This window comes from Macaca mulatta, chromosome 4 (assembly GCF_049350105.2).
Source record: "Macaca mulatta isolate MMU2019108-1 chromosome 4, T2T-MMU8v2.0, whole genome shotgun sequence".
NCBI lineage: Eukaryota > Metazoa > Chordata > Mammalia > Primates > Cercopithecidae > Macaca > Macaca mulatta.
The window spans coordinates 30052454-30080000 of NC_133409.1; the positions used below are offsets into that span (position 1 = coordinate 30052454).

The 27547-nt window shown below is 35.7% G+C and overlaps 1 protein-coding gene across 2 annotated transcripts in view; it reads left to right on the forward strand.

Annotated features, from left to right (window-relative positions):
• RNF217 (ring finger protein 217) overlaps positions 1-27547 on the forward strand; it is a 132215-nt gene that overhangs the window by 89078 nt on the left and 15590 nt on the right. Inside the window, exons 2-3 of one of the 2 annotated variants that reach the window (XM_001107488.5) lie at positions 1304-1537; positions 13944-14108. In XM_001107488.5, coding sequence (XP_001107488.1) covers positions 1304-1537; positions 13944-14108 — 399 coding nt within the window. The remainder of the gene's footprint in view (positions 1-1303; positions 1538-13943; positions 14109-27547) is intronic. The other variant, XM_077999356.1, reaches the window with a different exon arrangement.

The following is a 27547-nucleotide window of genomic DNA, read 5'->3' on the forward strand; positions in this document are numbered from 1 at the left end:
ATAAGGAGAATTATCCAAAGCCAGCCTCTTTCATTTTGCTTTCAGCTTAGCTCATGCTCTTTACTGAATTCAACACGTCAGCCTGCAACTTCTTAACTACCTTACCTCAAGCTTGTGCCAGATAAATAGCAATGTTAACAGTTACTATGAATTTAGTTTTCTTTTTTTAACTGCTCTCTGTGGTGTTTTTCTTTCCCCAAACTGCGTGGCTTTCTCCTACTCCTACCTGAGTCTTCATAGCATACTTTTCTACTGCAAGTGTGTATGCTTTGCTTTCTGAGAATGTCAGATTCACCCAAATAAAATAGAAAGGGTTTGGTGTTGTTTGTCATCTGGAGTTTTTAGTGCCTCCCTTTACTACATTAGGATGGACAAAAGAGATTGTAATGCCATGAATATAAAGAGTTATTGTTCACCACTTACGAAAAACACTCTAGCTACTCATTATTTCAAAGTTGTTTATTTTAATCATTTAAAAATTAGTTGTGTCCATACTTTGTGCTGTAATCTTTTATTGTAATGCTAACCATATCTAGTACTCCATACCACATACTAAATGTCGCATTTTGATGTATCCTCCCTTCTCTCCTAATCTAGCGCCATAGTCCTTTGAATACATTAATTTTGTAAATTATCTCAGTAGTAGCCAGATTTCATAAGGATTTTTTTACACTGTTGTAGCTGGTTTCATTTTCTTACTTGTTCCTATGATTCTCATTATATAGGAACTACTTACTTTATGTTCTTAACACAGAAGGGTCAGAGGAAACAGTTATTTTTTGTAACATTTTTTAAACTATTAGGCATTCTACATTACAGAATCTCTTTAGTCCTTTTAAAATAGTAAAATGTGCCCAGAGTTTAGTGCTGAAGTATTCTGCAGTGATGTTGAAAAATATGAAACACCTTTTAGTTGGCATGTTGTCTAAATGCTGCGTGACCCTGCAGTTCTTGCAGTCGGTGCATCATCTGAATGCTGTGTAACCTTGCAGTTTCCAGAAACATGAGATGATCATTTGCTTCTTTGGTGAGCCTGTGGCTTAGGTCCATTTCTTGTCACAAAAACAATAATCAGAGAAGACTTACATGCCCTTTAAATCATTTCGGAAACATTATATAGTGATTATTTTGGTATTGCCGAAAGCAGGTATCAAGGTGATTAACATTGATTATGTTATCTTAAAAATTGCACACAATCCTTTATTGCAATCATGAAATAAGTAATACTGTATACAAAAAAAAAAAAATGAAAGAAAATAACCAGTGACTTTTTTTTCCTTCCATCTGCTCTTCCATCATGCAGGTACAACTTGGCCAAGTAGAAATCAAATGCCCCATCACAGAGTGTTTTGAATTCTTGGAAGAAACAACTGTTGTCTATAACTTAACGCATGAAGACTCCATCAAGTATAAGTACTTCTTGGAACTTGGCCGTATTGATTCCAGCACCAAGCCATGTCCTCAGTGCAAGCACTTTACAACCTTCAAGAAAAAAGGACATATTCCCACCCCTTCCAGATCAGAAAGCAAATACAAAGTAAGCATTTTCACCAGAGTTGTGGGTTAGACGTCACATAGCAGAAGCAGCCAGATTAGATCCACTTGTGGTGGGCATTAAGGGGGTTTCTTTACGGAGCTGAAGGTGAGCATTTATTGGCCATCATTCTGAAAGCATATGGTTTGGGGAGGCTGATGATAAGAGCGCACTCTTAAGGAATTAATTACAGTTTTGTCTTTGACTTTAACCATGTTGAAAATTAATCTAGTAACCTCATTGGAAGGCTGATCTTTAATAATAGTTACTACTACCAAATACTAAATAAATACTAAGACTTTTTCTTTATTATTATGGACTTGATTTTTTTCCAGTGGTCCCAATGTAAGTCTCCTCTTGCTATATCTATAATAGGTAAAAATAGTATAAATGATATCATTCATTTATTCAACAAATACAGAATGCTGTATATGCTAGGCAGTGTGCTAAGTTTGGGGGCTATAGAGCAAATGTGATATAGTCCCTGCTTCAAAAAAGTCTAACGAAGATGGGAGAGACATGTGTTCTAAAAATGACCGTCCAATATGATTAGAAAAAAACACAAAACTGTGTACATATAGGATGCTTTGAGAACACTCAAAGGAGGGTTGGGCTCTAGGATGTCAGGAATGGCTTCACAGAGGAGGTGCAGTTCTCCAGGCAGATAAACATGGTGAGCATTTCAGAGCAAGGAATGAGTAAGTGCACGGCCCCTGAGGCTAAGGCCAGGCTTGTTGCAATCAAGTGCTTCTAGAGCTGGTGGAGAGTAGGGGAGAGGCAGCTGATCAAGCAGATAAGAGCAGATCATGTTGAGTCTTGTGCAGTTTGCGCAGAAGTTTGGATTTAACTCTGTAAGCATTAGAGAATTAGAGAAATGTCATCTGGCAGCATTCACAGAAGCTATCACAAGAGGGCCAGACAGAAGCCTGGGAAACCAAGGCAACAACTGTGGCAGCAGAGCATTGCTTCACAGCCCTGATTGTGTATTAGAATCACCCAAGAGCTTTCATGACACACCAGTGCCCCAGGCCCACCCCAGAACAATTGTCTTCCAAAGTTTTGAGCCTCACCAGGTGACTAATCCACAGCAGAGAATCTTTGCAGTAAATGAAGCAGAAAACCAGTGAGGCTGTGGCAGTAGTTTTCATCCTTGTCATTACAGCAAAATGGCAGGATGAAGTGGTTTCAAAGGCTGTTTGAAGTCCTCTCCATTTAAGGTAAGTTTCTGGTCACGTTCCCTTTCTTGAGAGCAGTGGTTACATTATTCATCTTGTAGCTTTGAGGGGACCATTGTTTAGTAGGTAGTTTCCTCTGCTGTTGCAGTGATAAGCTACAGTATTTGTAGATTAATCAAAGCTTCTTCATGAGTCGTCCTTTGAAACTGCTTGACTCTCATAGTTAATTTACTGTTTTTATGTAGGCCATTCTCTATCAGGTATAACTGTTAGAATAAAATCCTTTTTTTCCCTTCTATAAAAAACATTATTTTTGAGGTTACAAAATTGTATAACTAAAGTATTGCCCTACAGTGCTGTTGAAAGCTAACTGAACATTAATAGAATACTTTTATATCATGCTATATATCCTTAGATTATGTTGTTATTTTTATTGCAGTTGTGTGTTACTGTATAAGAACAGGAATTTAGAAGGGCTTGTAATTCCATCAATTAGGATATTCAATTTTTTTCTAATATTTGATATATAGAAACTCAGACTATACTAATTTTTAAAATTGCAGTAATTAAAACATGTACAAAATTGAGTTAGAGTGGGAATAATTGAGTAATTTTTAAATGTGTTGTTTTCATGAAATGGATAATAGAGTTATAATTTCAGTCAAAATTATGGCAACAGTGAAATGTTTTATATCTCATTTCATCTAAAATCACCAAAATCATGTTGTGATGAGTGTAACGTATCACAGTACACATGTACTGAGAGTGAAATGTGTAAAAATTGACAAATAGAAGATTCTGTATTTATATAATTTTGAGTGATCCCATGCTATTCTGATAACATTTCCCAGAGGTCAGGCTTCTCCAATGTCCATCGATTTGTTGTGGGTAAGAAGAGAAGCTGGGGCAAATGGATCAACATCTTAAATTTGTTAAACTCAACTGACTCCTTTCGATTAGTAGAGGAAAAGAAAAATTTGCTTTGGTGTAAGGAGGAATTCAACAACACAATAAATGTTGATTATGAAGCAGTTAAGATCCTCAGCAGTGGGTGTGAGGTGGAAATCTCATTACACTATAAAATGAAACTTCAGCAAATTTCAAAAGAGTAAAACTACCACAGAATTTGAGGATGATTATTTTTGTTACTCTTCTTTACTAGTGTAGAAGAGAAGATCGATAACAGAAGTCCGTAATCTCCTTGATCTATGTTGTACAAAGTTCTAACGATGATTCAAGTAATTCCTGAAGCAATAATTTTTACTTATTTTAGTGTAAAGTTTATATAACATTTTTCATCATGAAACTCTGTGGTCTACATTAACATTAACTGCTTGGTTTACATGCCCATACCTGTCTGGGTATTATAGGTAAGGAGAGCACTGACATGGATACCCCAGCCAAACAACTGTGAAATTCATGGGCCCAGTATGACACCCTGTACTGAGAGTAAGATCTTTGTTCTTTGCGATGAACAGGTGAACATTTTTTATTTTGCAATATTTTTAAAAATTCAGTTTCCCCAATAGAATAAGGTAGTTCCAAATTGGTGTCATTTATTGTAACTTTAAGAGGAGTGAATTTAAGTACTCACACACAATACATTGCATCATAAGGCAACAGAAACAGAAAAAAAAAAAAAAAGATTGCTGCTATTGTCTGTCATTTCTGTGCAATTTAACGTCTCTTTATAGTAATGTTTACAGGCTTAAGTGGGTTTGTATCTATTGATACAACCCTTATAATGTTTATTTTAATATTATTCTGAGTCATTGATTCACAGTATCTTGATCCAAGATGCCATTCTTTGGAAATTTATTATGGCCTTTGCCGTCAGTTCAGCTGTTTGAAAATATTATAACTGTTTTATAGCTGCGTTAGTGCTTCTCACATGAAGTTTGAGACTTAAAATATCATATTTGGGGGTTTTAATTTTTGTAAAGACCACTTGTCAAATTGTTTGTACTCGGCAGGTGGATAAAGGGTAAAAAGAATATAACAATAAGCAGTAACTAGAGCTCCTACCTGTCCATTTATCCTTCTAGGCCCAACACCCAACAATTCCCTTCTGGCAAAAATTTGAGTAAATAGAGCTTTATATTATGTTCTGAACATTGTCAAACTCATACTATATCAAATAGAACAAGTGCATTTGTGAATTGAGAGATTTACATTCAGACAACCTTGCCTTTTGTCAAATCCAGTCTCACTTTTTCACTCATAGTATTTCTGTCTTCCTCTCCCTAAAACACTTGTCATGATGCCAAAAAGGCTTACCATTCCATTTCTACAAAATTGACTTCAATTTCCAACTAGAAATCTAATTTCTAACCTGAATAGTTCCTATAATTTATCAGTGCAACAGCAACCACATATCAATAAGAGAACAAGTTAATGATGGAGAAATAAAAAATGTTGAAGTTGTGACTCTAATGTCCTCATGTGATGCCTGGAGACAAACAAATCACCCACACCGAAAGCTTTTCACTATAGCAATTATCACCTGGGATTTTATGATATATGTTTGTGGTTATTTGCTTTAAGTTTTTCTTTCTAACTGGTCTCTAGGAGTCCAGGTCCAAATTCACTTCATTCACTGCTGATAACCTGTGTCAAGCACTATGTCTGGTAGAGGGTGCACTCAAAATATATTTGTTGAAGAATTCATGTAAGAGTAAACACATTAAGCCTTGAGATGTTGCATTTACCAAGGTGGAAAAGGCAGGTCAGAGCACTGCTTTCAAACTGGAATTAAACTCTCAGCCTGTCACATATTAGCTCTGTCACCTTGAGTATCGTTTCCACGTCTTTAACTGGGGATAGTAATAGTACCTATGTCATAAGAATGTAGTAAGAATTAAATGAGATCACACATATAAATTGCTTAGCACCATGTATGATACATACTGGAAAGGATTATGATTGTTATTATTATTAGGCAAAGAGAGCAGAATGAGCAACCCTGGGTACTGAGAAGGGCATGGGGGAGTAAAAAAGAATATAGTTGAAGTAAAACATGGGGTGAGTGGTGGACAATGGGCAGAAAGGAGGGGTAAAATTGACTATGTCTGGAAGAGGAGGAGCAGGTTTGGGAAATGGAAAATTAATTTAGTTTGAAATATGTTGACAGTGTTAAGTTTGAAGACCCGTTAGGGCATCAAAGAGATGTCTAGAAAACATGACTCAGGAGTAATTTGCTGGAAGTCATCAATATTGGGGGCAGTGAAGGGGATGGTCATTGAACTTACGAAAATGAAAAAAATATTCTTTGGGAGATAGAGGAGGTGATAGCAGTTCTTTATGGAAGAGAGGAGAGATGTCTAAAGGATTAAAAGTAGTTATTTTACTCATACAAGTTTTACTGAGGTAGGTGCAATTCTAGGTTTCATTCTTATTCCAAGTGTAGACTTAAGAAATGATCCCCCTTTTCATATCGATTTGGAGAAAGAGTTGAAGGTCATGCTCATCAGCATGTTAGAAAAGATGTTAGAGGTAATTCTCTTGTTGGTTTTCTTCAGACAAGACTAATAATCCCCACTCTTCTTCCCACAAATGTTAAGCAGAATCTTGATAATTTATATAATGGCATGTTTGACGCATCTTTTACCACCAGGTGAAAGAAAAAAACCAATAAAATTCCCTGGAGAAATTCTGTCTGTGTTCTTACCTTAGTTCTCTAGCTGTCTTTTTTTCTTTCTTATAAATCCTCTGAGTAGAAATTACCTTTTATAAACACTAAACAAATATTTTCTCATGTGGTAAAAGAATTTTCTAAGGGCTTTAAGAATACAGTCAAATGAATCGGTTGTTGAGAACAGGTGTACTTTAAAACGTGCTTAATCTTCCTTCTGGTAAAGATGACTTGAGAACTGTTTCCCATATGTAAAAATGTGTAAAGTTTTCCCATGAACATGTAATTAGTATGCTGTTTTGTTCCGGTTTTCCCTGACACCATCACTTTAAGTTGACAGTGTTTACAAATGGAGACTCTGGTTGTGCATCTTCCCTACAAGGTTAGGGTAGCTTACAACACACACTGATTTCTCTTGGGATTAATATATCACTCATGTCAGGAGCCGATAGAAAAAAAAGTGTAGTTTCTTAAATGGTTGTTGTTGGCATAGATTTATGAGGCAGATAAAGACAAAGTTGTCTAGCCCTGCTGATAGACGCCAGTGTAAACAAAGTGTGTGTTACATACATTACCCTTGAAAAAATGTGTAACACTCAGCTATGATGCAAGCCTACTAAATTATATTAGCATTTCTTTCTCCAGTTACTAATGAAGTGTTTTGCTAAGGCTGTTCTTTGTTTGCTTTTTTGATGCATAAATTAGACACAATATTTTTTAGAGGTTTTTAACTTGTGCTTGAACTTCTAACAGCCAAATGTTGAGCTTTATCTGATATTTTAGCCTACACTTCACCTTAAAAACAAACAAACATACAAAAAAAACTATAGTAATAATCAAATCTTGCAGCTAGGATAAATTGACCTGCAGTGGTACTAAGAACTGTTTTCACTTTATCCCATTGTCATTGGGTCTTTAGCACAATGAACAAGTGAAGAATCGTCTCTCTCTGATGGCCCCCGTGTTAGTGTGTTAAAGTAGACCAAGTGTGGTGTTCATTATAAAATGGTCTGGAAGATATTCTGAAAGAAATGAAGTGAAGACCTTACATTTTTTATCTACCACTCTCTGTAGTACTACTTTTCCATATTTACCTACTTAGATTTGTAAGATAATCTGCTGGTGCTGTGTACACCAGTTCACAGATCCCCTCTACAATATGCCTACCAGTTGGCCATGCAGACTCTGAACACTGCTTTTGTTAAGGAACTTGTTGTTAATAAATCATTCCTTTCCATTTTCAAAAACCTCAGATTTGAAAGAATTCATTGTTACCTTTGGGCTAAGGTATGCTTCCCTCCTGCCTTCACTTATTCCTCACAGAAAATATTCCCATTTCCTTTTGTACGCTGTAACACAATGGACCTCTTGCTGCTTTATGTGAGTACCTCTTGTGAGATGTCATCCTGATGCTGTTGTGTTCAGAACAGGACATCTTGTTCAAAACAATATGATACCACATTTTTCTGGCCAGGACTTTGGGCTATGCAAATCAGGGAAGAATTTTCCAGTACCCTTTGTATTCACCAGTGAAGAAGTGGGTCCTCAGACAAGAAATAGACCCAGACAAATGCTTCTCTGGGCTTTGCTCTCTGTGTTTACAGGAAGAGTCTGTAAATGCCTAAGGTGTTTCCAGGTGGTAGGAGCAAGACAGACTAATATGGAATAGTGATTTTCAAATTAGGGAGAGAGTACTTTTTCAAACAACCCCCATTCTCAAGTTCCAACATGCTGTCCAAAAAAATGCATAAGTCTGGCTTGAACATAAAAGCTAGTATTGAGGTGAATGCATTGTGCAATAAATAATTGTGTTGCATATGTAAAAGGAAATCAGTATTGAGGGAGTTCAGTAAGGTTATTTACATAAATAGGCACCATATCTCAATATAGCTTACCTTGTCATGTGTTACTCTACATTTTGTGTGTGTGTGTGTGTGTGTGTGTGTGTGGTTTTGTTTGTTTGTTTTATTTTGGTCTGCTGTTGGTCCTCAGCCTTTAGGAAAGTTTCTCTTTCCCTTTCCAGCTTAGTTTTAGCTGTGCTGTGAGAAACTAAGGCAAGGATCACTTGGCCACATTCGCACTGTGTTCAAGGGTGCAGTGCCTCATGAAGGCTGTATGTTACTGGCATTTCCATGCATGGAGAGCTCCCCAAGTAGGCAGTGAAATCTCAGGGAGTAAGATCAAGGCAAGAAGTCAAAACTTTATTTTCCCATATGGAGAATTTCTTTCCATTGCCACCCTTTCTTTCCAAAGCCACAATCTGGCTTTAGGATTTGATGTTATAAGGGAGTGAACAGTGCTTCCTTAAAAGTATTTGAAGGCATGCATCAAGACTCATTTTCTCCTCTCTATAACATGCTGTACCTCTCCACATCTCATCTTCAAGAAAAGCATCTTCAGTTTTTAAAACATTTTTATAACTAATAACTACAAGATTTCCCAGTTATTTACCATTTTGGTTCATTTCTTTAGGACATACCCGAATCTGACAGCCATGATTTTTACGTGTTTCCTATGCAGAGTTTCTGGACCATGGTATATTTTGGGGGACATGCCAGGATTATAGGAATTTACTGGCTCTGTTTATTGTACACTTAGCAAGGATCAAAGTTGAGCTAGCTGAAGTGACATCTCTGTTCAGGCTACATTAGAACACTTGCTGTTTCCCCAGTGCATCATGTGCTCTTGGGCCTCTGTGTGGTGGCTCAGGATGGACCCTCTACCCAAAGTGTTACCTCAACACTTGTCTCGGTAACATTCTACTCATTGTTGAAGGTCACATTCTCTCTGAACGCTTATGTTCCAGCCTTCACTGAAGCCTGTTTCCCTGGCACCCACTTGTCCTAGCTTCTATTCTAGCAGTTACTATATGCCTTTATAGCTCTTTTGGTTTATATCTGTCAGAGCCCAGTAAGTTCCTTAAGGACAAGTATTTTCATTTCTTTCTGCATGCAATCAACATAGGCAGTTCCTGCTACCTGAAGGTGCCCAATAAATATTTGTTGAATGGGAAAATGAATTGATAAATGTGTTTCATTATTGGGAATCTGAACCTGAGGTTCTAGTAAAGCAATCCTTTTTGGAAAACTGAATTAGCTCTTATATTTGCAGTGCTACTTTACACATGGGTGTTGTGTAGTATTTTGAATTTGATAAGTAAAGATTTTGTGATTTATTTGAAATAATGATGTGTATAGGGGTGTCTAGCATTTAAGCAGGAAAATAATGATCTGGGGTTTTCTTTGGTTTTAGACACTGTTTTTATTTTGTGGGTTGTTTCCTTACTTGACTTGATGAATTATCAGGAGAAAATGCCATTTTCCTAGGGCAGGTGAGTTGGTGTACTTTCATCTCAGTATAGCACAGATTTCTGGTAAAACTAAGGGTATTCAAAAGTCAAAAATCTAATGTAAAGTTCTTTTATCTTTTGTGGATTCTGGAGAAAGCTAATCAAGATTCTTAGCTTTGATAACTTGATTCTTGAAGCACTTGAAGCCCTGCTTGCCTCTTTTAGAAGAGTTTGTGCATTGATCATAGTGTTCAGTAAAAGTTCATTAGGATAATGTGTTTAGTAAACATCATCTGATAATATAGGAATTAGTAATACCATCTCAGCCGCTAGTCATAAATTAGATATGTTGGTTTTTCTTTGTATTCATTTAATGTTAACTGATACGTGGTATCCAAACTGTGTGCAAAATCATTCATTTTACATGAGACAAAGCCTTTGACAAACACAGTTCACTGAGGAGTGAACTTGTGGGCTGTTGGAGAGATTAGACATCTACATTCCTAATGGAAGTTCCATAAGAAAGGTACTGAATCTAGTTGCAAGGAATAGGGAAGACAACTTGAAGAAAGGAGCATTTGATCAAGATAAGATTTTAGTAGATGTAATTCATTGGACTCTCCCAGTTACCAGAAGCAGAAATGTACTGTTTCTTGGGCTACCTCAATTAGTGAGGTTTACCGTAAGGCTCCATGGGGAGTAGGAAGGGCAGGAAAATACTCTCCGCAGCTGCCCAGGCAGGCCTCATAGAGAATCAGACACAAGCTCTGGTAGTGTGAGAGCCCGTCTGTCATCTCACCAAAAGTCAATGTCTGTGTCCTTCTTCAGTGGTCTGCATTGTAGTCACTTAGCTCTTCTCTGTCTTTTCCTCCATGAAGGCATCCTTTGTATCTCCATGACACTCCTCAAGAGAGAAAAATCTATCTTGGCTAATCTCCATTCAACAATGAGCACCCCTGCTACACAAAGCTCATGCCACCGCTTAGGCAGCTTGCCAACTAGTGGATACGTGTTTTTGGCTTAGGGACTCATTCCTGGTCCAATAAATTGTGGTCTGAGCGATGGAGTCACATGGTATAAAGCAGAGCCTCTCAAACTTTAGGATGCATATGAATCACCTTCGGACCTTGTGAAAATGAGCACTTTTGGCTCTAAGGTCTAAGGATTCATGAATTCACCAAGTTCTCAGGTGATACTGATGTTTCTGGCCCTGCAATCACACTTTGAGCCACAAGAACAGGGCAGGACGACTTCTGTGTGACTGTAATTACTAAGAAGGCAGGCACTCCATGTGGTGGGTCTATGGTTGTGAGATAGCATTTCATGTGGAAGAATAACTGTAAATAAAAGAGTGGAGGAAGATGCAGTGTTGATGTCTATATGTGTTTACATAAGGCCAATTTTGAATGTGATTAAGTTCAAAATGAATGAGGCATCTTCAGAACAAAAAATCTGGGACAATTTCACATGTAGTCTTTTAATACCCAAGTTGTTGGAGTTGGCTGTTAGTCCTTTTATGATTTTAATCCCAAGCAAATAGTGATTTTGATGTTTTCAGTGAGAGATAGCAATCCAGTATGAATTTAACGTATTCATATTCACTTGAGAGCCTGCCCCATAACTTTGGTCACAGTTTCCCACTAAGTCTGTGCTGTTGGTGAGGATTTGCAATAGGATCTGCAGTAGGACTTAGTTGTTTATTATGAGCCAGAGTCCCAGGGTGGAAACAACACGACAGATTCTTTATTATTCTGGTGCCTTAGGAGAATCATGCATTGCTGTAATTGTCTTCATTAGAGATTCACAAATGTGATAGTTCAGCACTTATTCACAAAGATCTTTGAGCCATTCAATGTCAGACATTTATAGAGCGAATCCCAGTTTCAAAGCATCTTTACATTCATTCTAATATTTCATAAATATAATCTAAGACTGGTTAAAAACTAGAGAGATCTTTTCAAAAAGTTTATTTAATGATGCTAGAATCTAGTGATTCAGAATTATGAATAACGTCCAGTAGAAAATAACTAAATTAACTATTCAGGTCTTCTGACTTAATGGTAGATGCCTAAGGAAAAGCAATTTTTTCCTACTTTCCTCATTTCATTCATTACATTAAAAAGGAAGGCTCCATGTGATATTTACATCTAGTCTTCATTGCTCAATGACAAATGGAAGTAAACATTTTGGAAGTAAACATTTTATATTGTTTTCTTAGCTGAATCTCATCTACTTCAACTTGTTGTCTTTTAAAAATGATTTATTTTAATTGTAATGATCAAAAAGGAAAAAAACAGTTATTTTAAATAACTAAATAGTAACATCCTTTTTTTTTTAATTTTTTTAGTTAAACCAAGTAGTTTCTCAATTTGTATAGAGTAGATCTTGAAAAGAATTTTCAAAGTTCACCTTATCTTGATAATCATGTGGAATTCTGACTTATTGAATAGTTTAATGACATGACCATCTTTGACTACTACATTTTTAAGTTGCCAGTTGTCAAAGAACAAATGCCGTTTGGTATAAGAAGTATAGTGAAAAGTATGCTAAATGTGGAGCCAGACAAACTTACGTTTAAATTCCTTCTTAACACATATTTTCTGTGTTACCTTCAGCAAGTGATTTAATCTATCTGAGTCTCATTTTCATCATCTGTAAACTGATGATGTTCATATCTACCTTCCAGCATTATTTTGAGGATGAAAATAAATAATGCATGTAACATATTAAGCATAGATATTACCATTGAACAGAATTTTAATAAATAAATAAACATGAAAATCTTGTAAGCCTTATGACAGAATGCCATTTTTACATAAAGTTAATAACAAAAGTACTTTTACTTCATATTTTCACAGGAAGAGCATTATCCATTCTTGACATAAGTGAAAATTACAGTGCTTTGAGTTGTTAACAGAAGAGCTGTGATTGTAATTGCCACTCAGCTAATTAATCTATATAGTAGAACCTCCATTGTCAAAAAAGTTGTTTTCCAAAAAATTAAGTGACAATATTGTGTATAGTTTACCAAAGGAAATTCTAACCTTTAAAATGTAGTCAGCAAATTCACATGTGCTGCAGTGACGTGACATAGAGGAGCAAAGAGAGTGGTCAGTTATAAATATAATTCATAATGAGGCAATTTATAATCCATTGTAATCACATGAGGCTCTGTTAAGTCAGGCTATACTCATATGCTTTTAGAGAGTTAGGAGTGGAAATAATGTGTATGAATGGAATATTCCACTATCATTCAAAATAAAGGAAGTCAGATAAAATATCTTCCATGTCAAGCAGAAGACATATTCTTACTAAACTTACACGTGCACTGTCATATACCCTCCACATAGTGAAATATGAAGGCCCGTTTCTGATGGTTTTCTAAGTACAGGCCACAGGGCCACTATATTGATATATTTGTAATAATAGAATGCTTTGCATTATTTTTATAATTAGCCTCCCTTACATTGGTAGCACACCAGGAGTATCCATTATTTTAGATGCTGCTTCATAGCAAATGCTGTTCTAGCAGTTTCTTACTGTGTTTTTGTTGTTGTTGTTGTTGTTGTTTTGAGACAGAGTCTCACTGTAGCCCAGGCTGGAGTGCAGTGGCACGATCTCGGCTCAACTGCAACCTCTGCTGGGTTCAAGAGATTCTCATGTCTCGTGTCATCCTCCTGAGTAGCTGGGATTACAAGCATGCACCAACATGCCCACCTAATTTTTGTATTTTTAGTAGAGGTGGGGTTTCACCATGTTGGCCAGGCTGGTCTGTAACTCCTGACCTCAAGTGATCCACCCGCCTCAGCCTCCCAAAGTGCTAGGATTACAGGCATAAGCCACTGCACCCAGACTGCTACTGTGTTTTTTATTTGATGAAGCATCTGTGGGGCTTTTAAAAAATAAAATGAAATAAGCCATTCTTAAGAAGACAATGGAAACGGCTGGGTAATTCGTTCAAGGGAAAGGTGAATTAAAGGGCAGCCTGAGTGTGTGGATTTGGGGCCTTGTGAGCCTTCAGGTTCAATCTGGGAGATTGCACTTAAAATCTGGGAGATTTTCCTAAAGCTAAATTGGTTTCCAGAATCAAATGTTTAACTCCAGGACAGCCTACAAATAGCCAAGTCATCCTCGCCAAAGCAATTCTTTCCCTAGTAACAGAGTATTCATATCTTAGTGTAGTTTTGGTCTTATAGATGGGGAGGCATTTTAAATTATAAACTTTTAGCTAATTTCCCCAAGCATCACCTTCTTACCCTTTTAGACACTTTCAGTATGTCCACTAGTAATTAATATGATTTTTTTCTTACACAGATCCAGTGCCCTACCTGCCAATTCGTCTGGTGTTTTAAGTGCCACTCTCCTTGGCATGAAGGTGTTAACTGCAAGGAGTACAAAAAAGGAGACAAATTGTTGCGTCACTGGGCCAGCGAAATTGAGCATGGGCAGAGGAATGCCCAGAAGTGTCCAAAGTGCAAGGTGAGATAACTTTTAGGAGGAAAAGAAAAAACATGTACATCTGGATATGACTGAACAATATTTACAATATTGAAGCAAATTATAACTGTCTTAATGCAGGTATGTAGAAAAAGAGTATTTGCTTTTTTATTTTAGAAAAGTAATTATATAATTAAACTGAAAATTTTTATAGATAAACAATGTATATTCTTATTATTTGCATTACCCTTCAAAATTTAAGGAGGCCACATATAAATATTGACTTAAGATACTGGAGTCCTTATATTACATTTAAAAATGAGGATGTACTTTATAGGAAAAATATAGCATAAAAGTGATATAAAAGTATTATTTCTAGTCTGCCACATGTACTATAATTACTTCTCAATTACATAGGTTTTGAATCCTTGCAATCTTGCTTTTCTTTCCTTGGTGACATTGCTGATCACTTAAAAAATTATATTAGGCCGGGCGCGGTGGCTCAAGCCTGTAATCCCAGCACTTTGGGAGGCCGAGGCGGGCGGATCACGAGGTCAGGAGATCGAGACCATCCTGGCTGACACGGTGAAACCCCGTCTCTACTAAGAAATACAAAAAACTAGCCGGGCGAGGTGGCGGGCGCCTGTAGTCCCAGCTACTGGGGAGGCTGAGGCAGGAGAATGGCGTGAACCCGGGAGGCGGAGCTTGCAGTGAGCTGAGATCCGGCCACTGCACTCCAGCCTGGGCGGCAGAGCGAGACTCCGTCTCAAAAAAAAAAAAAAAAAAAAAAAAAAATTATATTAAATTGAACTGATTGTTTTGCTTTTTTGCAAATCTGGTGAAATAAAAGCTCATAGCTAAAATCAGGACTTAGGGATTTTATGAATCCCACTTTTCATCTTTCTTTTGATAATCACGCAAGTAATGAAGACTTAGCAGGCACTTTGAGCTCAGACCTAGATGTGTTCAAAGTTAGCCAAGTAAACAGCGAGGGAAGACTCTCCTATGGGGAGGTCAGCCAGTAAATTCAACCAGAAAACTTTGCATTTGATAGTTATAGTATAGGGTTCTGTTGAAGTTTGAAAGTTTTAAAAAATCTTGCTTTAGAAAATCATATGTTCGTGTACACTTTGCCATATGTGGTTTCTACCGTTTGCCAAATTTATTTTTGGAAAGAATCTCTAAATTGGCCTAATTATCTTTTAAGCACAATTCTGCAATTACTTCTTGGAGACTTATCACCAGATAAATGAAACTTGTTGCCAAAAAATTTAAAATTCAATAATTATGAATACAATTAGAAGTAAAAGTATATTCTAAGCCTATAAATGACCATAATAATAATAAATGTACAGATTTACTATACCAAATTCACATACTAGTTTATAAATATAGTAAGGAAAAAGTATTGTATGAAATAACGTGTTTCATTTTTAGCAATTGGAAGAAATTTTGAAATAGTTTACATGACCTGGCTTTCTAATAGAAGTGATGTCTAAAGATATTTGGCCTAAAGTTCTCTTTGTTTTCCTGGTAGAAGGCAAATTCATCCACAGTCACCCATTTTGTTTTGGGCTATTTCAGATCACTGCATCAGTTGCTCAGTGCTCTCATTTTTCATTCCATTAAAGAACAACTAGAAAATGAGGCCTTTCCCCCCTTTCTCTATCGTTTTTAGTTTATTCAAAGCTACTGCTCAGTTTCAAACAAAACAAAGACCAATAGGGACTTAGAGTACTGTTAAGTTATTCTACTTAACAGTTATTCGTAAGTACACTTTATATCCTTTGGAAAGCTGTAAAAACAATTACAAGTTAGCCTGGTTCTACAGCTGGATTTGGAATGAACACCACTACAGCATTATACATTGGGGAAATTCTGAATAAACTGATGTCACACAAAATATATACATTTATTACTGTAATCTGTTAACCCAACCTTAAATGGACTATAATGTAAGGAAAGAAAAAGAAGCCAACCATGGGGAATTTACTGATTACTCTAACACCTTCCCACAGTTGTAACAAATGTAGATAAACTGTTAAGAGAAAGCATAAATGTTGGTTCCCTTTTGAAGTAGTAGCTAAAAGGTCAGGGCTTTAAAAGGGATTACCTTTTAAATAGCTGAAAGGAAAAGACCCATGGAATCAGTTGACATTATTACATTGTAGCGGAGAGCCTACTTTCTGGTGGGATTTGGGTTCTATGAAGTTTCTGTCTAAGTCATATTTTATGATTTATTTGGAGTATAAATGGTTTCATTTTTCTTTCTCTCTTAAGCGTGACTTTAAAACTTTACCTTTTTTGTTGGACCTTAAAATTACGTTTTGCCCCATGAAACATTTCTATTGTTACAACAGACCCGTGAGGAGGTATTACTCAGTGAACTGATTTTTGTTTTATACTGTAAGGCTTTCTTTTCATAAATATATCTTTTACCATTTTTAAATATAAAGTAGGAAGATGATAGGAATTTGTGAAAAAGAAATGAAGAAGTTCTCATATAATGCCTCCAGGTAAACAATTATCACATATTTTCATATAAAGCTTTCAATCATGAAAACCAAATGTATTTACAATTTTGTTATGAAAGTATATACATTTGTACGCTACTATAGGTATATGTTTTAAATTAGTTCATAATTTTAGTAAATATTGTTATTTATTTATTTTGAGACAGAGTCTTGCTCTGTTCCCCAGCCTGGAGTACAATGGCACTATCTCGGCTCACTGCGACCTCCGCCTCCCAGGCTCAAGCAATTCTCATGCCTCAGCCTCCCAAGTAGCTGGGATTACAGGCATGAGCCACCATGCCTGGAAAAAAAAAAAAAATTGTTTTTTAAGTAGAGACAGGGTTTCACCATTGTGGCCAGGTTGGTCTCAAACTCCTGACCTCAAGTGATCCACCTGCCTCAGCCTCCCAAAGTGCTGGGATTACAGGTAGGAGCCACCGTGCCCAACCATATTTTGATTTTCAGATGATTTATTTATCAAGGTGATATAACATCAGATAGAAATTTGGAAAAGAGAGGGAAAATATTCACCCAGAATTCTGCTGCTCCAGTATACTCACTCCTAACATCTTATTGTGTGCCCTTGGTCTTTCACCCTATTTAAATGGCTTTTTAAAAAGCTTTAGTTGTGATGTTCAAATAATTTAATATCATTAGTATTTTCACCTAACATTGCAAACATTTCTCATATTACTAAATAGTTTTCAAAACATGTATTTCATTAACTATGAACTGTATAACACTTGCTTAAATATTCCTCCACTATTGGATACCAAGGCTTGCTTGGTTTGTTCTGGGAATAAAAAATAATTGTGTATTATAAATAATGTGTGGATGATATTCACCTAGAATTTTTTTCCATATTTTATACCTTTGAAAGGATATATTTATAAAGGTAGAATGATTGGGTTAAAGAATATCCAAGTTTTTAGTATTTAGCACATATTGGCAATTTGCTTTCTAAAAGGAATGAATCAATTTATAATTCCACCTAGAAAGTTTGAGGACATGTTTCAGTATGAGCATTTGTTGGCATTTTAAGTGCTTTTTAAATATTAATTTAATAATTTTAAAGTATTTTTTCTTATATTTTATATTTTCCTGTTTGCTTGTAAGCTGAATATAAATTCATGTATTTTTGAGTTTGTAATGCTCCCTTTTAAAATTTTCTGTTCATACCCTTTGCCCATTTATGTGGGTGCATATTTTGATTTTCAGATGATTTGTTTATCAAGGTGATATAACATCAGATAGAAATTTGGTGCATATTTTTATTATCAAATTATATGAGCTCTTTATTTAGATATTTAAATTCCACTTCTGGCATTATTTTCTCCACATTTTCCCTATTTTCTGTTTCTTCCTTTTTATTTGAGTGTTAGGTTTTGTTTTTTTGTTTTTGTTTTTGTTTTTTTTTACTTAATTGATTTGCATATGTATTGTTTAATTTTTTTTATTTTTGTTTGACCAAATTATTCTCTTTCTTTGTGGTCACATACGCAAGCACATATATGATATAAATACATATTTTTACATATTTACATATCTTTGTATATCTTTTGTAAACATGTTGCTTCTAAGTTTAAAAAGTCATTTATTCAGAAGTTTGATTAAAAGATCAATTTTCTTCCTTTCTTTTAACTACTTGATTTTTTAATATTTTAACTCTTTAATCCAACCATAATTTATTTTAGTGTTTATTATGCATTGGGTACCTGAAGTAATATTTTTCCAAATTGAAACCATCTAACCTAATTGTGTTTATGGGATGACTTTCCCCTTATCAAATGATTTGTAATTTATCTCTAAATTATATCTTAAATTACAATATCTTAAACTATAATACATGATAGTCTCTTTTCTTGCTGCTAATTTTTAAAGAAAATTTTGTACTTACACTGGTGAGTTTTAAATGATTATGTCTTTGTTAAATTTGCTAATCTAGGCAAGGTTTGATAATCTGTTAATTCATTATTTTAATTAGTATTCTAAATGAAACAAAATTTTATCTTATTTATTTATAAACATTGCTTCTCTCTTAGTGAGCTTTTACCTTTTTCTCAAATGGATAGACCAATTTAATACATGATATAGTATTATGAAGAGATTTGACTTGTGCTTAGAAATCAAAATTTTTATTTATAATTGTATTATGGCAGATAATACTGATGAACATTGAAAGTTTTTTCCTCATAATCAAGATACTTACTTACAAGTATGGTTTTTATAATAAGATAAAAATATACAAACATATCTAGAATTTATTTATAGAATATTTTTATGAAAACATAACACTACCACGTTAAGATCAATTTTACTTAGCCTTTTTTATTTGAATCTCATTGTTCCTTTCTTTGATTTTTTTGTTTGTTTGTTTTTTTGAGACAGAGTCTCGCTCTTCTCACCCAGGATGGAGTGCAGTGGTGCTGTCTCGGCTCGCTGCAACTTTCACCTCCCGGGCTTAAGAGATTCTCCTGGGTCAGTCTCACGAGTAGTTGGGATTACAGGTGCCCACCACCATACCCGGCTAATTTTTGTATTTTTAGTAGAGACGAGGTTTCACCACGTTGACCAGGCTGATCTGGAACTCCTGATCTCAGGTGATCTGCCCGCCTCAGCCTCCCACAGTACTGGATTACAGGCATGAGCCACAGCCTCATTGCTTCTTAATGCAAAGTATTTTTCAGTCACTTATGAAACACCATTTTTTATCTTAACAATGAGTTTTCTACTTAATGTAAATTCTTAGCCTATGGAAAATATGTGCTAATTTTGAAATGCCTTCTTTAGTTATCTTCGTTATCACAAAAATAAATCTAGTTTGTAGACTTAGTCATTACAAAACCAAATCTAGTTCGTAATCGTTTTAATATTAAATTTAAAGCAAGTAGGCAATCTACATTTTGTTGGAGGTATTAGAGTATTTGTTCAATGTCATGCAAAAATTCATTTTAGACTGTTTTATACCACAGATTAGATACTAAAGTCTGAGTTAAGAAGAAAAGTTTCTAAGTCAAAAATTAAAAGTGAGATGCAGCTAAAAACAGGATTATACATTATAAAAGCAAATAAACAGTTAAGCACTGTCACACATACATACACTAAATTGCAATATATTTTATTCTAGGGTCAACATATTCATGATTTCTAGATGACAGGAAGTTACTTTTCTGTCTTTAAAAGAAATATCAAATGTGAATGGTCATTTCTGTATTCTGATATGCCATCTCTATACAAAGTACCTTTGTCCGGTGCGCTTTGTTTGTGGTGTTAACACAGTAATAATAACACTAACATGTACTGACATTTATTGCATGTCAGTCTCCTTTGTAGTTACTGTAAATATATTTTCTCATCCAAACTTCAGATGTGATACTAAGATTCTGATTTTCAGTGTACCATTCAGATCATCATTATTAAGTGATTTGATAAAACTTTAAGGTTTTGCACAATAATTGTAGCATAACAGGCTTGGTAGTATGTAAGTTACATTTGTTGTCTCAATTCTCAAAAGAAAGTTGTAAACAAGAGGTGATTACCACCATTTCAAGATGCAGAACGAGTTTCAGAGACTTTAAGTAATGACCAAAAAAGCAAGCAAAAAAAAGTGAATTGTATTTCATCATAATTTATGATAAATATGGAATTACAGGGATTTACTTGTCATGATATTTCCCTTTAGATATTTTATTCCCTTAAATCCTATAACAGAATGCTTTGGGCAAGAATGTATTGACTCAAAGAAAATGGATAATTTTCCCCTGTTCACGTAAGGTCAACACAAAAGCCATTTTTGTGGTCTCTTAGATCTGTGGCTGTGTAACTTGCAGTTGCTGAAATAAGAATGTGAAGTATTAATGTTGTATCTTATAGGTATCCTGCAATTCCTTAGTACGTCATATATCACTGCAAAAGCACATTCAGAGGCTGATGACTACTTTCAAATAGTGCCCATTCAGGATAAAATAGCTTTCCCTGAATTACTGATAAACCATTTTTAACTCTCAGATTGCTTGAAATCACTAACTCTGGAGCAAGGGTTATCATTGGCACTGTTGTTATGGTATGCCAAGCTCTAGACCTTAGTTGTTAGAAGTATGATTGTTTGATGGCACATACTTTCTAGGATATTAACTGCATTGTATCCAATCCCTGTTTTTGTGACAAATAATGTTAGTACTTGCTTACTGTCCTGAGATTAAATATAATGTGACTACTTATAATATTTTATTTTAAAAATCAATATGTTGTCTTAGTTATAAAATAGAAATGTGAAAATATTATAATGAAATAATGAAATAATGCATATTTTAACATGTAAATACTCAGATACCATGACAGTTTATGGTACCCAAAAATGAAGAAATAAAAGAAGAAATGAAGAAATAATGAAGCAGTCAAATTTGTGCATGCATTTAGATTTAAGAAACCTTGAAGTGAAATTTGAACGTTATCAATGCCTATCCTTTATATTTAATATTTTTAAATGAGGACAAAATAAGTATGTGTGTATTTATTTTATATATATATATATATATAGCATGTCATCTATAGTTGTATGTATATACATACATGTATTTATGTGTGTGTATGTACGTGTGTGTGTGTATATATATATATAGTTAGGGTACTAGAAAATGTAGTGTACATTAAAACCATGCAAACATGTTTTGGGCTTATATAAAGTAGAATTAGGTTCTAAATATAACCAGTCTCATCAATTTACACAGTAGTTATAGAACTGAAAAATTCATTGTATATTAAAACCATGCAAATGTTATTTTGTGTTTCTATGTAAAATAGAGTTTGGTTTTAACTCAAGATATTTCAAACAGAATTTTACCAATATGAATGTCGGATGCATTTAAAAATTACACGAAAAAAGCTCAGTGGTGTATTGTGCAGGATATGCTAAGCATTGCAGGACATCCATAAATGCCAGCCCCACCATCTTTGTGACAACTAGACATGCCAACAACAACAACTAAATTCTGAAGCGTCTCCTGGGGCATGAGAGCGCCTGTTAAGGGCTCTGTTATAGATGATGAGGGCTTCTGCAAAGGATGAATTCCAGTGATCTAGGTAGACAGGAAGTTGAGTAAAAGGCTGTCCATTTTCCATGTGGGTGCTGATGGAGACATTTCTGCTAAAGGATCTAAAGCTTTCTTATGTAATTCATTAGTTTCCATTTTCATTTCCTTTCAGGTTCTAAGAGTTGCTTTCTCTTTCTACAGCAAACTACCCATAGAATTAAAAACAGAGCACACATTTTGCTGTTGGCTCAGTCGGTAGGCAGATCATAAAGTTTTGGGGAACTGTGAGAAAAGCTATACATCCAAATAGCTACTCACCATCTTCAACCAGATCTAATAGACTTCTCCAATACAGTATGTTCTCTTCTCTGCAATACAGTTCTTCTCATAGCTTCTCCGTCTCAGTAAATGGCCACTCCAGTCTTCCAGCTGCTCAGGCCAAGAACTTTAGGTTATCCCAGACTCTGCTTCTTTCATTTCTCACGTCCCATGAGTCATTACATTTTGTAGATTGTGCCACTAAAATGTATTTAGAATCTGACCACATCGCAGCACCCCCACTATCACTAACCTGAGGCAAGCCATCATCACCTTTCTCTCTCCAGGATTTGTATGATAACCTCCTAACTGGTTTCTCATTCTTCACTACATTCTTAATCTAGCAGCTAGAATGATGCTGTTAAACATAACGCAGATTACATCACTGCTCAAAATTGTCTGTGGTTCCTATCTCACGCAGAACAAAGTTAGTCCTATGACGACCATAGAACCTGTCACCCTCTGGACATGTCCCCACTCTGTGACTCCTCTAGCCTCATCTTTCCTTCCTTCACCCCGCTACTGTCAAATTTCACTGCTGGCTGTGCTTCAAAACAGCAGGTATTCTCCCTTCTCAGGGTCTCAGACTTGCCTTGTCCCTCTGTCTGGAATGTTCTTGCCACAGATGTGTGCATGGCCAGCTCTCTCACTTCTTACATGTTTTTGAGGAAAATTCAGCTTCTCAGTAAAACTTCCCTTGGTCACTTTATCTATAATTTCAAACCACTCTCCCCTACCTCAGTAGGTACTATCCCCTCCCATATGCCTTATTTTTTCTCCATAGTATTATATTACTTACCACTACATAAAATAATGAATATATTTTGCAGCCATGAGAGCAGATATTTGATCTATTTTATTCTCTGAGTTACCTCTAGTATTTAGAGCTGCTACCAGGCTTTGGATAACACTAAATAATAGATAATGGCTGAATAAATAAATGAATATACTTTTTCATTCTACGTTATAAGGACTTTTAATGAGAATTTGTTGTGTGCACTGTAAGATGCGGTTCTTTTTCTCGTGGAACTTGCAGAAGGGGAGACATAGTCCTTAGACTGACAGTGATAAACACTATTACACTTAAGTGGAATGTTGCAGAGAGTATTATACGAGGTTTATAGCGAAAGGACTTAACACCATCTTGAGGAATCCGAGGGAGCTAGGTTGTGGAGGATTGTTGGATGGATTATGACATGTTGAAAGGTATCCTGAAGAGGGAGATTACAATTAAAACTGCAAAGGCACAGAGCCAGGAAGTGTTTGATGTCTATGGGAGCCATAGGCACTTTGTGGTTAACTTAGCGTATGGTTTATGGAAGGAAGTGGTGACAGGTGGGGCTGGAGAAGCTACCAAGAGCTGGGACTTTGCAAACAACATTAAGATAGTTGGGTTGTATCCTCCAGACTATAGGGGCCATTGAAAAATAAAAGCAGGAGAGTAATGGTATCAGATTTATATTTTAGGTTGGCTGCTTATTTATTTTATGGTGGTAGCTGTAGACGTGTAAAAGGAAATAATGACAATATGAACTAGGCTAGTTGTCAAAGGGCTGGAGGAGAAAAGAATTAGATAAATATTGTGGGGCTAAAACTATCTGACCTTTATGGAAAGTTGAATGTGGGAAGTAAAAACAGGATAACCACCGAATATTTAGTATGGGTATCTAAATGGATGGTGATACCATAAACTAAAATAAAATGATGGAGACAGAGTTAGATTTATTTATTTTCTGTTGCAGTGGTGAATCATGAAATGATGATGAGTTTGGTTTTGTTCACTTGACTTTGAAATGGCTGTAAGGGATATAGGTGTATCTGAGTAGCAAACAGTTGCTATGTGAGTTAGAAGCTCAGGAGCCAGGTCAGTAGAAATAAAGATCCACCTTTGTTGGAATAAAGTTGAAACCATTTGAATGTGGAAGTGATCACCCAAGGAGCAAATGCAGTGTGGTGAGTCATGGATGGAATTAAGGGGTTGGTGAAGGAACAGAAACCTCTGAGAGGAGAGGAGAAACTGGAAAAAAGATGTCACTGAAGCAAGAGTACATCAAAGGTCAGGAAGGAGGTACTGAGCGACTGATTAAATGACACAGAGCTACAATAAGATAAAAATTTAAAACATGTTCATTATATTTGGCAGATAGGGGATCATGTATAATATTCATGTTTTTTTAAAAAGTATTTATCAAGAACATGTTGTGTGTTGGTACTGTGCAAGACCCTTTAATGAGGTAATGAAAAAGAAGTACATGATCTGGGCCCCTGTAGATTTTATAGCCTGGGAGAGTAGAGAGTCTGAATGGAGGGATATAGATAATTAAAGAGTTTTAAAATGTAGAGTGAGGAATGCTGCAACAGGGCTAGTGCAGGGTGCTTCTCAGTTAGTAGATACAATGCCATAAATATGCTGTATTTAGAATTCTCTCCCTACCTTTAAGTCCCTTTAACTGGTGAGCTGCTACTTGTCCTTCATTTCTTAGATCAAATGTCATTTTATTAGAGAAACCTCCTTTGACCCTTACACCAGGTCAAGCTCGTCTATTGAGTTCTGTCTTCATACTTTCTACTTTTCCTTCACAGCATTTGGCATAGTTTATGAATATATATTTGTTAGTACAATCAATTACTATCTGTCTACACCTATAAGCTCCTTAAAGGCAGGAGCCCTGTCAGATTTTACCAATGAACAAACTATTTGTTGAATGAATAAATGAATGGAAGACAGCTAGATGTTTCAGCAACGTGGGATTGCAGTCAGCTTAGGTGGAATTGACATGCAAGTAAGAACAGTGAGTAGAGTATTCTTTGGAAAAATGTGTTAAATATGAAAAGGTAAGGGTAATCATTGGGTAGAGGGTCAGGTGGAATTAAAGGAAGGATTTAGCAGGATGGGATGTATAATCACAGAGAGGAGAGGTGAAGATGAAGCTGAAGGAGGGGAAAACTGGCATCTGAAGATTTCTGAGAATATGGGGCAGTGGGATCAAGGGAAGTAGTGTGGTAAAGAAGAAGGAAGAAAACTAGGCTCATTTATTGTACGGCTCTACCCTGAGGAATGAGATTTGGACAGTATACTGCACTTTAATGAATTCTTGTCATTATAAATTAATGATAAGACATAACTTGAAATATATGAAATTTTCTATAACAAAAAAAAACCTCGGTACATTGGAGACAAAATACTATCAGCATATTGGCCTTAAAAAGCTAACATTATAGCAGGAGACACCAAATAATATTGAAATCAGCATCTTATTTATTTTTGCAACATAGTCCCCTGTGATAGAAGCAACTGCTTCTTGTTCATTTGGAGTTTTACATCTGATAATTACCTCTAAATAGTAGTCTTTTACACCTAGTCCTTGAAATTGTCTATTGACTCCCTGACATGGCAGTTGATGATTCATTTTACTTACTTGAATTTAGCTGCATTCATATTGCTGCAAAGGATGTGATTTCATTCTTTTTTACGGCTCAGTAGTATTCCATGGTCTATCTATACCACATTTTCTTTATCCGATCCACTGTTGATGGGCACCTAGGTTGATTCAGTTTGTTTGCTATTGTGAATAGTGCTGCAATGAACATGCAAGTACATCTTTTTCATAAATGATTTTCTTTTGGGTATATACCCAGTGATAGGACTTGTGGGTCCAACAGTAGTTCTAAGTTCTTTGAGAAATCTCCAAACTGCTTTCCACAGTGACTGAACTAATCCACATTCCCAGCAATAGTGTATAAGCATTCCCTTTTCTCTGCAGCCTCACCAGCATCTGTTTTTTGACGTTTTAATAATATCCATTCTGACTGGTGTGAAATCTCAGGGGATTTTTTTATTTCAATAGTTTTTGGAGTACAGTTGGTTTTTGGTTACATGGGTAAATTCTTCAGTGGTGATTTCTGAGATTATAGTGCACCCATTATCCGAGCAGTGTACACTGTACCCAGTACGTAGTCTTTTATCCCTCATCCCTTTCCCACTCTTACCCCCTGCTCCAAGTCCCCAAACTTCATGAGATCATCTTTACACCTTTGCATTCCCATAACTTAGCTCCCACTTATCATTGAGACCATGTGATATTTGGTTTTCCATCTCTGAGTTACTTCACTTAGAGTAATGGCCTCCAGCTCCATCCAAGTTTCTGCAAAAGACATTATTTCATTTCTTTTATGCTCCTGAGTAGTATTCTATGGTGTCTATATAGCATGTTTTCATTATCCACTCATTGGTTGATAGGTACTTAGGTTGGTTCCACATCTTTGCAGCTGTGAATTGTGCTGCTGTAAACATGTGCGTGCACGTGCACGTGTATTTTTCATATAATGACTTCTGTTCTTTTGAATAGATACTCAGCAGTGGGATTGCTGGATCAAATGGTAGTTTTACTTTTAGTTCTTCAAGGAATCTGTTTTCCATACTGATTGTACTAACTTGCAGTTCCACAAACATAAAAGTGTTTTCTTTTCACCACATTCACGCCAACATCTATTGTTTTTTGACTTTTTAATTATGGCCATTCTTGTAGGAGTAAGGTGGTATCTCGTTGTGTTTTTAATTTGCATTTCCCTGATAATTAATGATGCTAGCATTTTTTCATATGTTTGTTGACTTATTTCATATGTTTGTATATCTTATTTTGAGAAATGTCTGTTCATGTCCTTTGTCCACTTTTTTATGGGATTTGTTTGAGTTTCAGGAAATTTTTTTTAAAGCTTTCCTTGTAACTTTTGTTTCTAATTAATTCTTCCAGGTATCAAAAGTCATTGCAGGAAATACATATATAAAAATACTTTTAAAAATAAATTAGAGGTTAGGATTTTATCTAGAGTAAAATATTTGTTGGGAGCAGTAATACATAACAGTCAATTTAGTTATTGAATGCTGCTTAAACAATAAAGTAAGCCTTCATTTCTTGGTGAAACTGGAGACAAATACAGATGCATACTGACTTAGTCATAAAACATTGTAGGTTTAGCAGCTCATTTATTGTTATTCTTCTACCTTATGATTAGGTAGAACCTTGTTTGAAAATAAAAGGCCACGTTCCAGTTCTATTTTCTTAGATACTTTGTGGGCATTTTATTGAACTAAATGTAAACCACTTGAGGAGGACAGATACTGTTTTCTTCATGCAAATGGTTCCCAAGTTAGGATGGTCTGACCTGGTTTCGACTTTTCTTATCATTTTTCAACTTTTCCGTGATGTGAGAGTAACATGCATTTGGTAGAAACCATACTTTGAATTTTGAATTTTGATCTTTTCCCAGGCTCACAGTAAGCCGGGCAGTGGCAGCGAGCTGCAGCTGGCAGTCACGCACACCATCACGAGGGTGAACAACTGATACCCATAGTGGACTGGGTTGCCAGCATTTTTTGGATGTTATGTTTTGTGTTTTCACATCTCATGTCTACAAATTGCCCATTTTCAACCAATGATATTTTCAGCTTGGAGCATCTGCCAGTATGTTTATATATAGATTAATCTCTTATTACAGGTTTTCATCTATCCTCTGAAGAATATCCTAGGGACAAAAATGGCTCCTGTGTCATTTCCATCTACTACAATGTAGACTTAATATCAAACTCTTAAAAGGGAATATCTAGCTTATTCTG